This window comes from Ostrinia furnacalis, unplaced genomic scaffold (genome assembly GCF_004193835.3).
Source record: "Ostrinia furnacalis isolate ACB-3 unplaced genomic scaffold, ASM419383v2 OfSCF1743, whole genome shotgun sequence".
Lineage (NCBI taxonomy): Eukaryota > Metazoa > Arthropoda > Insecta > Lepidoptera > Crambidae > Ostrinia > Ostrinia furnacalis.
This window is the reverse complement of record NW_021131982.1, coordinates 606,557-623,827: the sequence shown is the minus strand read 5'-3', so window position 1 is coordinate 623,827 and position 17,271 is coordinate 606,557. Positions and strand designations below refer to the sequence as shown.

Below are 17,271 nucleotides of genomic sequence, written 5' to 3'. Positions count from 1 at the left end.
ATTATTGTGTTTTCAATGTTTTATACTTAATTGTCTGTCGTTGTCAGTTTTACAGTCACGAGCACAATTTCACACAGTAATAAATGGTTTCAAGTCCACTTCAAATTCTATATTAGAATGTGTGTATCTAGTAGGTATGAAGGCTGTTTTCAGGGCACATAATGCACATTCAAAAGATTGCCCTTTTATTAAAATGAAACGTATTACATTTTTGCTCTTAACTTGACTATACTTTACACGCTTTGCTTTGGACTAGACGGTGCTGCATAAAGCTTCAACCACACCAACACGTGCAGATCTTAGGCCAATGACAGGTCGTGTGGACTGTCATGGGTCGCGCGACCTTTCATTGGCCTATGATCGCGCCGGCGATGGCGATCTGCACGCATAGGTGTGATTGAAACTTAAAGAATCAAAGGATTTTAAAATAAAGTTTTCTCTCACAGATGGCAGTGCATGTAGGCGGGGTAGGGCGGCAGCAGCGCGCAGGCGAGCGGCAGCGCGTGCGCCGACAGCTCGCGCTCGCCTGACGCGGCTTGCGCGCGCAACTGTTCTAGGCGCAGCTGGTTCTGGCGCTTCCATTTAGTCCTAGTTGAAAAGTACATTCATGTATTTTTGTAGCTTGTAGCTAAAAATATACACTAACTGGGAGTTTTTCCAATGACGCTATTTTTTATGTAAACAAAGATGCAAGACAATTAAATTATTCAGCTTAGACCTTTTATTTTAGAGTAAGCTTCATTTAATATATCCACCATGAAACTGGCACCCAACGTGGTAGATTGGCGCCCAACGTGGTGCATTGGCGCCCAACGTGGTTCATTGGCGCCCAACGTGGTGCATTGGCGCCCAACGTGGTGCATTGGCGCCCAACGTGGTGCATTGGCGCCCAACGTGGTGCATTGGCGCCCAACGTGGTATATTGGCACCCAACATGGTGCATTGGCGACCAACGTGGTAGATTGGCACCCATAATGGCGTATTTTTTTTCAATGTTTTATTTTAAAAACAATATTTACACTACTTAGAACACATGCTTTTACAACTAAGTTAAACTGATTTTCAGCATGTCGCCCATAAAAATCAAACTACCCACCTCCTATTCTGGTACCAAGTCTTGACTTGCGTCTCGCTGAGGCTGAGCGCGTCAGCCACGTCCCCGCGATCAGCGACGCTCAGGTACTTCTGGCAGCGGAACTTGCGCTCGAGGTAGGCCAGCTGCGCGTGAGTGAACGCTGTGCGCCGGCGCCGCGGCTTGCGCCCTGTGTTTGGGGCTGAAGGGCGGGTGGGAGCTTGTCGGTCTATAACAACGAGGTAAAAATATGGGAGACAATGGCAATTATGATTTTTGCATTTAAGCCTAGACGCAGACCTCCGACTATTAGTTGGGCAATAGCTGAGTCAGGCTATATGAATAAGTATAGAGATGTAATGAAAGTGTGCACATTACACCGACTTGTTATCGGCCAATTCTTCATACAAATTAGAATCAAGTTCAACTATCAGCCAACTAAAAATTGGTGGTCGGCGCCTAGGCTAAAAGAGATGCACAATGTCAACGATGTTTCGCTAGCCAAGCCACTGTTCTTATCGCTAAACGACGAAGACATTACGTAAACCAATGGAAATCAAGTGTGTTACGCTGTGAGCTAATTCAACAAATTATGGAAATCAGTTAACATGAAACAAATTCTCTGAATGGTGCAATCAATTAATTAAAAGTTACAGTAAAAAATATTACCAGTGGATTCTTGTGACTCTCTTTGCGAGTTACCAGCAATCACTGACGCAGCAAACCCAGCCAATAGTTGCGACTGAAAGGAGTTCTTCGACAGATCCATAGAGCGATTGTAGATTGTGTCAGACAGCGATCCACCCATGCGCCCGAACGCAGAACCACTTTCATTTGCTGCTTCCTTATTACTGTCTCTATCTCCTCTGTACAGGTGAAAGAGACCATTGTCGTAATATTTCATCCGATCTTCTGTTCGATTCTCAAACTCATTGTCGTCTTCTTTAAACGGCGAATTGTAATTTGAGTTCTGTATTCTATTGTTTATATTATATTCGATAGGAGATGAACATTCGTTCTCCTCCAACTCTCCCCGTTTCTGGTAAGCATCTGGATTTGTTTCGAATGCTAGAGTCTCCTTCTGCGGGGTGGATGTGTCGCTACAATTGTCCCCAACAGAAATGTCGTCCTCTGCATCAGAAGTTTCAAGGTTTTGGCTCGTCGCCGTAGAATTGCACCTCGTTTGATCTTCCTCGCTGTGAACCGCTCCTAAAAAGAAAACGAAAGTGTGACATCAATCACGGAATCAAACTTGGACATTCCTTTGAGGAAGATAGAGGTTAAAACACTGCCTCTAAGGCTTGACACTTAACTACCGCAACGGAAGGCGCACAAAGGCGGGCTCGCATAAAGACTCAGTTTTAAAAAGGAACGGCCATAGACACGAGTTTCTGCTCTAATTAATGCCTCGGGGCGTTCCGTTGCTCTCGAGCAATTGAATACGACGTCTGTGAATGGCGTGTTTTACGCGCGCGGGAAAAATCTTGTTTATGGTGCGTTTGTGTCTTTTAATTTGCGTGAAAATGGTGGAGAGTGGGCACCGGCATTGAGGCCGCGGCTTTTCATGGTTTTCGTGCGGTAAACTTTTGTACGGGCGCGGTAATAGGGGATCGCGATTACTCGTTACGGGTATGAAGTGGTGGTGGGGCGTGCCTCGTTATAATCTCGGTAAACATGGTTTAGCGGACGCCGAGAGGCCTTGAAGTTCACGGGTGAATATTTCCGCCGAAAACATCGTTAGCAAACAACTTGAGAAGTATCTAGAGGGAATGTACGAGCAACAATATTTCGAAAATTATATAGTACCTACGTTATAATTTTTTTATCAACTTTTATCTGTTTACGTAACTATTATCATCCCCCTAGATTTTAATTGTCAATGTTAGTGTGTTGCTATTTACAAACCGTTTGAAAATGGCTGTGCCAGACGCTCTACTTTCGTAAGACACCACCTTACACATCCAATCAAACACCCACATGAAATCCGTCAAAATAAATATGGACCCAGGAGATTTAGAAATCCATTATTTGATTTTTTAGGAGACGATTAAATTACGAATTAGACCTAGATACAAAAAGTGCGTATCGTATCTTAGAAATACTCATCAGCTGAATTGTGTTCAAAAAGTGCACGAAGCAGCTCTACATAATTTGCGTGGTTTCATGAACTGGCTGATGGAAAAATAGATCAATTTCCATAACTTATACATATTCCAATAACTAACTAGCCTCTTATTGGCACGTCACTCAATCAGCATGCGAGTAACATGGTTCAACTATTTTCACGCATACGAAGTCGGGAGCTGAACTAGCGTTACAAACATAACCGTAAGTGAATTTTGTCTATTAGCTTAATTTGTATGACGTAAGATCCAACATAAAGTTAAAAGTATTGTTGATGAGGAACAAATGTAAAGTATTTTCAAAATCAAACAAATATGTAAAGGGATAAAGTTATTCCAAAACTCAAAATACGCTTTACTGACTGTAATCTAAGATACCCCATAGTCTACAAACAGTTTCTCGGCCGATGGTTTGGTCGCGCTGTTAGCCTAGGTACAGACTATCGACTTTTAGCTGGCCGATAGTTAGGTCGGGCTGTTGATTAGTATGGAGATGTATGAAAGTGCGCATATTACACCGATTTGGTATCGGCCGATTCGGCATACAAATAAAAATCGAGCCCAACTATCGGCCAGTTAAAAGTCGGTGGTCTGCGCATAGGCATTTTTAATCATTATGCACATATTATTAATATATGGACGTTACACCAATTTGGTATCGGTCGATTCCTCATATGAATTAGAAGCCGATCCAGCTAACATCATCATCATCATCATCTCAGGCCAACAAAGGCCTCCCCCAATGCTTTCCATGTTACCCGGTTGGTAGCGGCCTGCGTCCAGCGCTTTCCTGCTATCTTTATGATGTCGTCGGTCCACCTTGTGGGTGGACATCCCACGCTGCGTTTTCCGGTACGCGGCCTCCACTCCAGAACCTTACTGCCCCATCGGCCGTCAGTTCTGCGTACTATGTGCCCTGCCCATTGCCACTTCAGCTTGTTAAACCGTCGGGCTTTGTCAGTGACTTTAGTTCGTTTACGGATCTCCTCATTTCTGATTCGATCTCGTAAAGAAACACCGAGCATAGCCCTCTCCATAGCAACTTTGAGCTTCTGTATAAGGCCTATAGTGAGAGGCCACGTTTCCGAACCATAAGTCATCACTGGTAACACACATTGGTTGTATTGTACACTGTAGTCTTCAGGCACTGAGGTATTTTGGACGAAAAGATGTTGCGTAATTTCCCGAACGCTGCCCAGCCGAGTTGGATTCGACGATTGCTTTTGATCCTCTTGCTCAAAATTGGACCTACCTAACTGAATCGTTTGTCCAATGGTAGACATACTTGTCAACAATTTCGAGGATTGAGCTCCCAACCGAAACTGGGTAGGGCGCAACAATGGGCATAATGTCCAATCCAGCTTATGTCCAATCCAGCTAACGGCCGACTAAAAATCTTAGAAAGTAATCGTAGCGTAGCAGGTGAGTGCATGATCGTTAACAGTCAGTAACCTATCCCAATTAAAGACAATCTCCAACCCTATCAAGGTATCAGCTCTCGACTGTAGTGCGCTTCCCGACATCGACGCGCGTGACGAATTAGCGGTGTCCCGCTGGGCTGGTGATGACACGGGGCAAGCGCCGCTGGGTTATCTTGATACTTGCAGTGTGACAGATTTTATGACACGAGTTCGTATTTTTAAGCAATTTTAAGTTAGAAACATATTGCCAATCGATTTGGAATATTATAAAGTAGAAAAAGCTATATCATAAAACACTAATTCTTAAAGGTTGCCTTAGAATAGACAATAAAGTTTAAAATAAAGAAAAATCTATTTTAAAATAAATTTTAATACTATAGGAGGTTATGTACGGACCATAAAGGTCCCTCGCTCAACTTAATTTTGTCGCGTCAATGTTTTTCAGTAGTTTCAGGAACTGTGTAACAGTTATATTGAAAATGTAATAATGCAAGCAAAGAAATTCCAAAATCAAACTCATTACAAATGTAAAATTCAACTTACTGATATTTGAGAAGATATCAATAGCTTTGACTTAAAGTACCAAGTAACCAACCCACTTTAGTCGCTCTACAATCGTTAGAACAAGTTGTTTGTTAGAATATTGTCGAACAATGATATCGGAGGGCGCGAGTTATTATGCACGAATTACTAAACATTGCGGCCGTGTGCGCTAAATTGGGGGGCGGACGCGTTAAAGTGGTCGGATAACAATACTTCACAATCAATGTTAATAAAAGTTTGAATACATTCAAGAATTCAAAAAATACGAACTCTATTTATTTATTTAGGTTCACCATCAACTATACTCAACATCAAATAAACCGCACCTTCCGCGACGCGAACTTTAACGATTTTCTTCTGACACAACTATGGCACCCCAACAATATTGGTGTTATTTGAAAGCCCAATAAATATCCTTAAAGAAAAACACATTTAATTTCTTAATAAATGATTAACATATACCTACCATAAATGTGACTTGAAAAAATACCTCACTTTGGGCCCACCTATGGGATCAATTAGACCAATTTTTATGGTTATAAAACCAAATAATGATTTCACGTGTCCTCTTTAACAGATGGATAGCAATTAAACCCAACTTAACAGTTTTATAGCCATAAAAGTTGGCTCTACCGTAACTACCTATTTTTTTAAGAAGTGACTCTGGATCCTTGTAAAGACACATTTTTGGGGTAAAAACCTTTCCTTTAATGAAATGAAGGTTAGAACTAGGCTTTTAAATGGTATTAATATTGGTGGGAAGTGGGGATGCATACGTTTGAAAATGCTTGTCGCGGGAGGTGCGATTTATTTGACGTCGAGTGTATTACATCAATATTTGCGCAGACACTTGGACAATTCAATAATGTATGTATAGCTATAATAAGGTAAACAACTCTATCTTATAATTGGATTTAGGTGTAAACAAAGTGCCTATATTAAAAAAAAATCTTAAGTACCTACATAATTTGCGGGAAATCAGAACTTCAGGAATGCCTGAAAATCAGCCGAAACCATTTATAATTCAATTTAATATTTTATTTCGTATAGTACAAGGGTACATGATACAATGGAAAAACTATGACCCCTGCAGAAGTATAAAACTGTGTCGCATTGATCAACGCCCTCATTTTAAGGCACTGGCTTTAATCTAGAAACAACGTAACACAGTTTGTCTTACTTATATCATCCATAGGGGGCTCTGCATTTCGGCCTTCTCTCATGGTGTCCGCAGGAAATAAGTGACCATAACGTGTTCTGAGATCTCTACTGAGTGTCATATTATATCGGTGCCTAACTTTAGTTTGTAGTTACCGTTCCAAAATAAACGTTTTATTTGTCTTGATTTTACTTTCTTTAACTGTTGTAACCAGATCATCGGTCCACCTAGTGGGAGGCCTGCCCTTTGTGGAAATCCTTGGGGAGGCCTTTGTCCAGCAGTGGACGTCTTTCGGCTGAAACGAACGATCGAACGAACTGTTGTAACAATTTGGGTAGGTAATGGTACAATTTTCTCGGCGGGTGGTGAACGAGATGTAGGTGAGGCTCGCAATCGATGCCGAAATCTGGAGCAGACCCATTTCCTACAAGGACAACCAGGTAACATTTTATATTCGTAAGAGTATATGCGATACAGAGTCAGTAAATAAAGTAGGTATCGAATGACACTAATTATAATTTATTAATTCACGAAGGTAAAAACTTGAATTTTCTGAACCTGCAATATGAAAAATCAAATCACATCATTTTTGCATTAGTTACGTGTGTTTTTATTTTATTTTATTTTATTTTATTTGAAATTGTAATTTTTCTAACGAATTTAAAATTGTGGTGATCTTTACGTAGGAATACGTTTTAAAATGTAGCTAGAGTACGAATAGCATACTTCCAATGTCCAAATTCCATTCATTATTACAAAATACATTTAAACCGAACCAGTTTTGATTAATTAATTAATTTATTTATTTATTTGTATGATAAAATCAACCGAAACAAACTCATTGATATCAACATTATTCATTTTAAATAAGTATCAATATCGTCTCTCCGAACAAAATATGAGGAGATCGACGTAAAATATGGACAAGTTCCCTTCTTTGCAAAGCTCAAGATGACCGAAACGGATTTTAAGTTTCTCTACACACACGGACATGCAATACAAATCAAGGGACATACCACATGAGTAATTGTGGTTAATACTGTATCTCATGTTGATAGCCCAATAAATAAACTATCCGCAGAAATAGATGTAGCAAAATCACCGTAAAATTACGTTTAGGTATATGATAATTCACTAACCTAGACAGGGCGGTAATAGTTAGTCTTATTTGTTTGCAACAAATAGATTATGGGACGGTCTATACGAGAACCGAAAAAACAAATTGAATTACTAAAACTAATTTGATTCCCATTCTACAAGCACCTCTTCCTGAACAAACAGCAAACAAAAGTTAAGCACTTAGTTTCCAAATAATCGCTTAACAAGATTCCCCGGGTTTTGACACAAAAGCTGTGTAATGACCCCACAATGCAGGGCCAAGGGCCGGCCACGTGACCGCCGCGTGCGCACACGAGAGGCGCCACGCTGCGCTCGAGAGCATATGCGATGGCATAACTGAATATAATGGAATACAAGACTTGACTTCTTTGTTTGTTAGGGCATTTAACGATAATATTCACTGTGTCCAAAGTCCGATAGCACAGAATGTTATAAAAAAATATACCGGTCTTGAATTGGGACTACGGGAGTAAAAGGTGCGCCAAAATCAATGCGTGCAGCCTGCGTTCACGATGGCGATCCTAATAATTTCTACTGATCGCCGTCGTTGGCCGAGCCCTACTTATCTGAGAAGAATTATATTGCGTCGTTTTTATAAAGTCAGATACCTACTAGGTATCTGAAGGATACAAGGAAGAGGGGCAGCCACAGTAGGTAACACAGAGTCGTTCAGGTGAGTGCCAGGAAGAGGTGCAGCAACCGCAGTTAAGGAACGGCGGGGACGAACAAGGATAGGCGCATCCAGCTCGTAAGCCTTGATAGGGTAACACTGGTTGAGGCGCTCCTTTTCAAAACTTGGAAGCCTGCGGGTAACGAGCCATTGGACGTGGAGAGGGTCATTAATTATACACATATTTTCTACTTTGCCGAACATTTGCACGAGAACGGTTTGTTCAAAACATATGAATTTGGTCAGGAAGACTACTTTTCGATAGGGTAAGTCCTTTACGGTGTAACCGGAAAAAGCGCCCCTTTCGGGGGCCACCAGCACAACTCCGTCGAAGTCGAAAATCTAGGAGAGTCTTTATGGACAACTAATAAAGCCATTAAAGCACTAAAATCTTTAGTAGGAATTATTTCCGATTTAATTCATTTTTGTGTTTAATTCTACTGTGGGTCTAGACAAAGTGCCATTATAATCGCAAACCAGTCGAAAAGTGGTCGAAAAGCCCCTTTTTTGTATGGAATTTGACGGATTCGATTTTCGATTCGATCAAAAAGTGCGTTTTGTCTAGGGGGGCTGGCCTATTTATGCATTTCGGTCAATCTTACTGAATAGGATAACAGTTTTGGATATTAAAGCGGGTAAATTACTTCAGGTTTTCACTCTAAGGCGTCGAAGGCAATCGATACCCCAGGATAAAAACATCATTTATTTCTGTAAATGGGCTTTCAAAGAGCACTTTTACGGTCATGATGCTCGAATAGCGGAACCAAGCAGAACCAGCTAAAAGTTATTTGCTGTATTATCTTACTGCGGAGCCACGCCGTAGCACCGACTTAGGATACTGACACCGACTATTTTACTTCCTCTTTCCTTCGCTGTATTTAACTCAGCAAGCAAATAATTTTTCTGCCACCCTCAAGTAACCCGCGGACACACGAGTGGTCGTTAGTTGTTTCTAACTTGCGCCTGCACGCGAAAAGGCACGTCCGCCAGCAGAATACTTAAAGCTAAGTGTGTCCACTCCACCGCCTTACAACAGACTTTAGTTTTTAAGTATACAATGAATTGTCGACATACTAAAAAGAGGTAGTATGAAAAGCCTGTTTTAATGTATGTATGTTCTCCGATCTAGAAATTACTAATCCAGTTCAATGAGACATAGCTATTACACTCAAACCAATTATTACTAATAGCTGTGCCCGCGACTTCGTACGCGTGAAAACCCGTTTTCGCAACATTTTTCATTGTTGCTCTGCTCCTACTGATCGTAGCGTGATGTTGTATAGCCTATAGCCTTCCTCGATAAATGGGCTATCTAACACTGAAATAATTTTTCAAATCGGACCAGTAGTTCCGGAGATTAGCGTGTTCAAGTAAACAAACAAACTCTTCAGCTTTCAGCAATATTAGTATAGATTTTGGTCATAATTGTATGGGAAACCTATCCTATGTCTAAGTAAAGTTATTGCATGTCATGCAAGTCACCCAAGAAACTACGAGTATACCGAATTCGCCACTTGTTCTCTACGAGTCACACCCAAATGTTTAAGAAAAACAATCCCTTTCAGTCACACCCCTACACGTTAACCTGTATTTTCTTACTGTAAGCTTTAAATTACTTAATTATTTTAATTTTTATGTATTTTGTATATTGTTTCTTTATAATTAAATCTCTTATCCTGATATTAAAGGTATTGAGGTAAGTACCTACCAGTGTGACTGTATGGGATTTTTTTTCTCAACGGGTAAAAGGGTTACTACTCGTTTGTGTGTGAGTCGTTGGGAACAAGCGGAATTTGCCTTCTTTTTTCCTAATAAGTATTAACCTTTATTCTAAGTAGGTACGAATAGAAATATCTGTTTACAGTATCTACTATACTTATAATAAATCTGTAGAGAGGTCAATTCTGTACATGAAATATATTTTCAAAATAACTATCAGGGGGTGATTAGTGATCGATACTGATGCCAAAAATGCAATCAGTAAAATTTTTGTCCGTCTGTCTGTATGTTCCTTATAGAAACAAAAACTACTTGCAAAATTCCCACGGGAACGGGAGTTAGCGGGAAAAAACATTTGTATGAAAAATCTGAACCGCGTAAGATAGATGAAGGGGGTAAAACCACAGAATAATAATAAGTACTACCAGACCTGTTCATCTCCGCGAGTTTACATTGAAAACAAAACACGCACGATGGCCCACCTACAGTATACTATTCGACAAGGCCTCACATATGAGCGAACATTGACTCACGCACCCGTATTCTTGTGTATCATCATTCATCATCATTTCAGCCACATGACGTCCACTGCTGAACATAGGCCTCCCCCAATGACTTCCATATCGCACGGTTGGTAGCGGCCTGCATCCAGCGCCTTCCTGCTACCTTTATCAGGTCGTCGGTCCACCTTGTGGGTGGACGTCCCACGCTGCGTTTTCCGGTATTACAGACCCATCTCGGTTCTGAGCCATGTTTACAAGCTGTTTTCGAGAGTCATCACGAATCGTCTCGCACGTAGGTTCGATGACTTCCAGCCTCCCGAACAAGCCGGTTTCCGGAAAGGTTATAGTACCATAGACCACATCCATACGCTGCGGCAGGTTATACAGAAGACTAAAGAGTATAACTTGCCACTATGCTTGGCGTTCGTGGACTATGAGAAGGCCTTTGATTCGATTGAGACGTGGGCAGTGCTGCAGTCTCTCCAGCGGTGCCGTATCGACTATCGGTACATCGAGGTACTAAAGTGCTTGTACAAAAACGCCACCATGTCGGTCCGAGTACAGGAGCAAAGCACGAGGGCGATTCCTCTACAGCGAGACGTAAGACAGGGAAATGTTATATCTCCGAAATTCTTGTGTATGATGGAAGAAAATAAAAAAATGGTGTACTAAATTCTGTGCAGTATTTAACTGCCTAAATAATAATAAAAACACAGAATGTACTTTTTTAAGTTGCCTCAAGACACTGAGAGGTAAATAAGTAGTTAATATTATTCATGATAATTCATGCTAAATCATGTATTTCCTCCGCCATTTTCCGCAGTTTGGCACCTCACGTCACATCATTTTACCGAAGTCAGCCCTATAGCTTCGGCGAAGTGCGGATCACTGACGTTTGTCAACAAAATGGTGTTTGACTATTGAGACAGGCTAAATTACACCATATTGTTAATGACATTGAGCATACATTTTTTTAAATACCTTCGCGAAGTAAAACTTCTGTACGTAGTACTTATTATTATTCTGTGGTAAAAAAGTACATTCTGTGTTTTTATTATTATTTAGGCATTTAAATACTGCACAGTATTTAGTACACCATTTTCTTTATTTTCTTCCATCATACACAAGAACACGCGTGCGTGAGTCAATGTTCGCTCGTATGTGAGGCCTTGTCGAAAAGTATCCTGTAGGTGGGCCATCGTGCGTGTTTTGTTTTCAATGTAAACTCGCGGAGATGAACAGGCCTGGTAAAACGGGATCCACGCGTACGAAGTCGCGGGCGGCCGCTAGTAAAATATAAAAAAAATGTGTATTGTACTTATACATTATGCAGCAATAGCATACATGAAAGATGCACCAGTACACTTATTAGAAACACATACACGATGGTCCCACCCACTTCACAAGACAAGTGTATTTTAATAAGCCTGCACAGTGCTACATAAACATTAAAAAATTCACCGCGCACTCAAAACTACTCGTTGTTACATGAAAAATTCATACTACAGGCAATTAGGCATTCAAGTTTCGAAATTAGGTCCTAATCCATGCGGTGAGGAGCAGGCGCGTGCCTCGCGGGTGCTCTTGCACACGTATCTTGCTAATAATGCCGCGAGCACTTGCTTGCCTTGAATATTCATGAGAACTTAGGCTGGAAAACAGTGATGTTTTGAGGAAGACACATGTTTATCATGCTAGAAGTACCACTCGACTCATGTGAGACATATGCAAAACCACGTTGGTGTCTCTACATTATAAGTATTTGTGGCATCGTTTGTAAAAATCACTAAAAAATAGTTGATGGATTCCTACGCGGGAAATCAGCCGACTCTTGAAAACATCTACTGCGAGTAAATAAGTAAAAAGAATACTGAATCAATCCACCAAAAACTAGATATCCCTATTCAATTTCCAGAAATACTAATAATTAGGTGAATCATACTNTTGATTTTTTTTGACATACTCGTAGAGATAAGCAATGGAAGAAAATCTTCCTGACTTACTTCAGACATTAATTCGCATCTTTAAACAAAGTAGGTAAAATGGGTGATCACTGGCGCACAGACTGATTGAAATTTATTCTTTCTGAAATATTTTTTAAATATACAGTTATTTCTAAAACACCAGCAACCTCCCTAGACTAGATAGAACATCATATGCGATTGATGACTGATGCTGATACGCATATCCATATTAGTTCAGATGGATTTGGATTAGAAATATATCTGACAGTTAATGTCACTGGTAAACCGAAAAAAACCCTTTATTTCATTAGCTGGTAGCTAACTAAATTGTGCAATTACGGGACAAGATCAGCGATATCAATGTAGAGACAACTTTTTAAGAACGGCGCGGTGTAGCATATTCATCACAGAGTTACTGCAATGTTTTAAAAGTCACAGTAATTTACGTTTTGAGAAAAAACATCTCTCCTTTGAATAAATAAGGTGCGTTCGCTAATTACTAAAAAGTTTCCAAAAACATTTATCAATAGTTTTTGTCAAACAAAAATAACAAAACTTGGGTATTAAAAACAGTTTACAGATGTTTCATTGTGATTGTTATTTAGTTTTAACTAGGTACATAAGTATTTATTTATTGCGGTCACAAATAACATAGATTGCGGCCGCACAAGGCCTCCTCCGTGACCGCGCGATACTGGCCATCAAGAAAACTGCGTTCTTTTCTCGACGACCAATTTATTTCAATATTCTTTTGTTTTTCTTTCGCTGTTTTCTCTAGCTTTTTGTCGTATTATGTATTTTCACGATCGAACGTTGTCCACTTGGCACGAAATACAAGATTAGCCCATCGTGCATCGTGTCCAACCCAAGGAAATACGCGTTGGGTAGAAAGTTGGAAAACGGTTTGGGTAAGGGATAATAAATTATTATCTTAACTTAAAATAATTGATCGGAAGTCCCACTGAAAAAACTAGGTTTTACCATTGAGATATAATATTACTTCAATGGGCTTTTCAGGTAAAGTGCGGAATAACTCTCCCCTATATTTATCACTAGCTTTTGCCCGCGGCTTCACTCGCGTGAAATTTCGCTTGTCACAGATCGTCATAAATTATAGCCTATATGTTATTCTGAGTTATAAACAATAATACTGTAAAGTTTCATCAAAATCCGTTCAGTAGTTTTTGCGTGAAAGAGTAACAAACATACAGACATCCAAACTTTCGCATTTATAATTATTATTAGTAGGATTAAATTATCTTCCTTACCTTCCTTGTTTGCACTAAAAAATTAACTTTTTGAAAGTGCGCACTTTTGTCAACGTTAATAAATTGTTCGAAAATCAAATTGCGCGGGTATTGTAGGTATAATAATTACAATGCAAAATATTACAGCACAGTATAATTAATTTAATTGCATTGAATTGTTTTTTCTCAATATAATAAACGTGGTTATGTAATTTAACGTAGTATCAGGCCTGTTCATCTCCGCGAGTTTACATCGAAAACAAAACACGCACGATGGCCCACCTACAGGATACTATTCGACAAGGCCTCACATATGAGCGAACATTGACTCACGCACGGCTATTCTTGTGTATGATGGTAGAAAATAAAGAAAATGGTGTACTAAATACTGTGCAGTATTTAACTGCCTAAATAATAATAAAAACACAGAATGTACTTTTTAAGTTGCCTCAAGACACTGAGAGGTAAATAAGTAGTTAATAATATTATTCATGATAATTCATGCTAAATCATGTATTTCCTCCGCNAATAAAAACACAGAATGTACTTTTTAAGTTGCCTCAAGACACTGAGAGTGAAATAAGTAGTTAATAATATTATTCATGATAATTCATGCTAAATCATGTATTTCCTCCGCTATTTTCCGCAGTTTGGCACCTCACGTCACATCATTTTACCGAAGTCAGCCCTATAGCTTCGGCGCAGTGCCGATCACTGACGTTTGTCAAGAAAATGGTGCTTGACTCTTGAGACAGGCTAAATTACACCATATTGTTAATGACATTGAGCATACATTTTTTTAAATACCTTCGCGAAGTAAAACTTCTGTACGTAGTACTTATTATTATTCTGTGGTAGTATCTAAATGATGATGATGCTGTATTTATCTTCTGAAAATTAAATATGTAACGCTATAATATTTTAACTTTATTTGTTAGATTTTTTCTTACGAATTAAACCAAATTATCATTCATTACTTTCACACACGATTTCTTAGTGACCGTAACTCTGCCGTCAATGCGTTTACGCCATTAGTTTTCCACGGAACTCGAAGGAAATAAACGCGCTTAGTTACTTATTTGTTAAGTAGGTAAAGAACCCGTTAATTAGTTTGTGATTAATTTGGAATATATTCGTTACTACGACACAATTGTATTTCGCCCTACAACCTACTATTTTAAATAAAGTTCTGTTCGGTGCTATTATTCCCAGCTCATAAAATAAAATGATCTGGATTCAGTAATTAACTAACGATTGAACAGAGGGGTGTCTTTAACTTATTTATTATACGGGCTATAATACGTAATTTCAACACGGACGATTTTATTTACAAATCAGTCTTGCTTAACTCTTTCTCTCAACTTTTTGTAACAAGTTAGATAGTTTAATAAGCAAGTTTTAGAAACGTACCAATCAGCTGCGCAGCGCCGGGCCGCAGCACGTCGCCCAGCAAGTCTTTGATCAGGAAGGACTTGTGGCTGTCCTGCATTCTACAATCCATTACACTTTCTATTCAAAAACCATGCATTTTAACTAAATATTATGGTACCAGAAGTTTTGAAAGTTAACACAAAGAATTCAAAAAGTGAAATATTAGATAACACTATTTTATTATTATTTAATTTACGGTTGCAAATATTAAAAACCTATCAATATTATAATTATGCTCAATACTTTTTAGCAGCCGTCAAAAACGGACCGTGCGCTTGCACTTTCCCGCGCATCCGAGATGACTGTCCGCCATTTTCGAAAAATCGTCGTTCATTCGAGAAAATCTTTTCATTTAGCTACGCCCTACCCCTAACCGATGTTACATACATTTTCTTGCGGTTTTAGGCCAAAACACCGCTTAAACGGGCTTTAAATCGCGTTTAGCATGCGCAGAGCGAAGCGGGCGGGGCCTCAGGCTCCTCCCCGCTGCTCCCGCGCCAATCGTAGCGAGGGAACAAACTTTTACAGCCGAACGGTTTGTAAAGTACGCATTGAAACGAGGGTTTAGACTTGTAGTTATTGAGTTGGTTTTTAAAAGACCGTTTTGAATGTAAATCGAAAAGTTAGCGAGGTAAAGAGGCTGCCCGCGGATCTCCAATTAAATTGATAGTTGCTCGTCAAGTGGATCGCTCGGGTCGAGGGATGAAGAGTTCCTTTCTTCGTTCGTGTTCCGACGTAAGTATGTCGGATCGCGTTTTCTTTTTGGGAGATAATTGGTTTTTGGTGGTTCCATTTAGATTCTCAAATTGAAAGAGTAAATACATAGTAGGTACGCTCTATATTTTTAATACATTAATAAGAAATACTTTTAAATCAGATTTTTTTTTGTATTTGGGAGTTTTGTAGCTTTTTATTTGTGTTTATGTATTCAGAAAATAAAGATGCAGCCATTTTAAAAAAAAAAACACTGCGCTAGGTATGGCTAGGTGGACATCACGTCAGGAATAAAGCGGTAGGTACCTACCTGATACCTAGGTTATTATTCCTCTAAAGGTACAAGTTGGAAGCGGTCGACATGAGGTAGCAGCAGACGACGCCAAGGCGTGTCGCAGTGACACTACTGGTTTCTATGTATTTCTATGAAATACCATTCGTAGTAACTTAGTAAGCGACACGTCGCTTGGAAGTATTTCATAAAAATCCATAGAAAGTGATGCTGCCGCTGCGTGCAGTCGGCTACGAACTTGTACCTTAAATTAGTGACCGACCGAATATTCGTTTTCGTTTTCGTTTACGGCCATTTTCGGCCAAAAAATGGACATTCGGCCATATTTTCGTTTTCGGCCAAAAACCAGCCGAAGCTTCGGCCAAACCGAATATCAGAAATACGTGAATAAGATGGTGACGTTTATCGTTCCGATATCTTCGGGAGTGAATCTGGTGCACTCATGGTTCCAATCAGACTTGAACGGACGCGGTATTGTCACACTCTTTTGAAGTTGTGAAATAAGGTTACGTTGTAAAGGGTGTCCAGAGATAATTTTCCAAGTTCAAAATAGAATACAAATAAAACCAAAGCGTTTTCATTAATTTTAATTGTTTCAAAATAGAGTCTTATGCGGATTTGAAATACGCCATGAGTCACTGGTCGGGAGCCTACAGAGCGTTCGCAGTTGAACAATAAGTATTTGAAATGTATTGTCAAATGATCGATGAATGTCTGATACCACAACTGCATCCCGGTCAACTACGTAACTCTATTTCAGCAAGAAGGTGTCTCACCACACACGGAGAGTACCTCGATGGAGACACTGAAGACTATATTTTTTTTTTCAAATAAATGATCAGCAAGTACCTACAGGGACATACCCTAGCTGCTTCGGTCACCAGATCTCACACCATGCGACTTTTTCTTGTGGGATATCTCAAGTCAAATGTTTACAGCAAAGAATCTTTAAATAATTCAGGTTCTGTAAGAAAATATCCGCCGTGAAGTTGCAGGAAAATTATTACGCGATTTGCTCTCGCATAGTTGCCTATAGTAAAACGGGCATCATTTAAAAGACATTGCCTATAAAAAATTAAATCCGCATTGTTAAACTCCAGTTTGCATTAGTAATAAATAATAAAAAATCATTAATTTATTTGTATTTATTTTTGAAGTTGAAAAATTCCCACTGGACACCCTTTATTTCTTCTTCACTTCCCAATATTTCATTATACACCGGAAATAATATTCTACTAAGAAATTCATATTTTTTTTTTGTTTTAATGCCGGTTTTCTTTAATCAATCCTTATC

At 39.4% G+C, this 17,271-nt stretch overlaps 1 protein-coding gene across 1 annotated transcript; it reads right to left on the bottom strand.

Annotated features, from left to right (window-relative positions):
- Positions 1-440: 440 nt before the first annotated feature.
- On the bottom strand, positions 441-15,029 carry LOC114353565 (homeobox protein DLX-1). The gene is made up of 4 exons (XM_028305617.1): positions 14,951-15,029; positions 1,742-2,281; positions 1,097-1,301; positions 441-588 (listed from the first exon to the last, which is right to left on the bottom strand). The coding sequence occupies exons 1-4, from the start codon at positions 15,027-15,029 to the stop codon at positions 441-443; spliced, it is 972 nt and encodes a 323-aa protein (XP_028161418.1).
- Between the last annotated feature and the right edge of the window lie 2,242 nt (positions 15,030-17,271).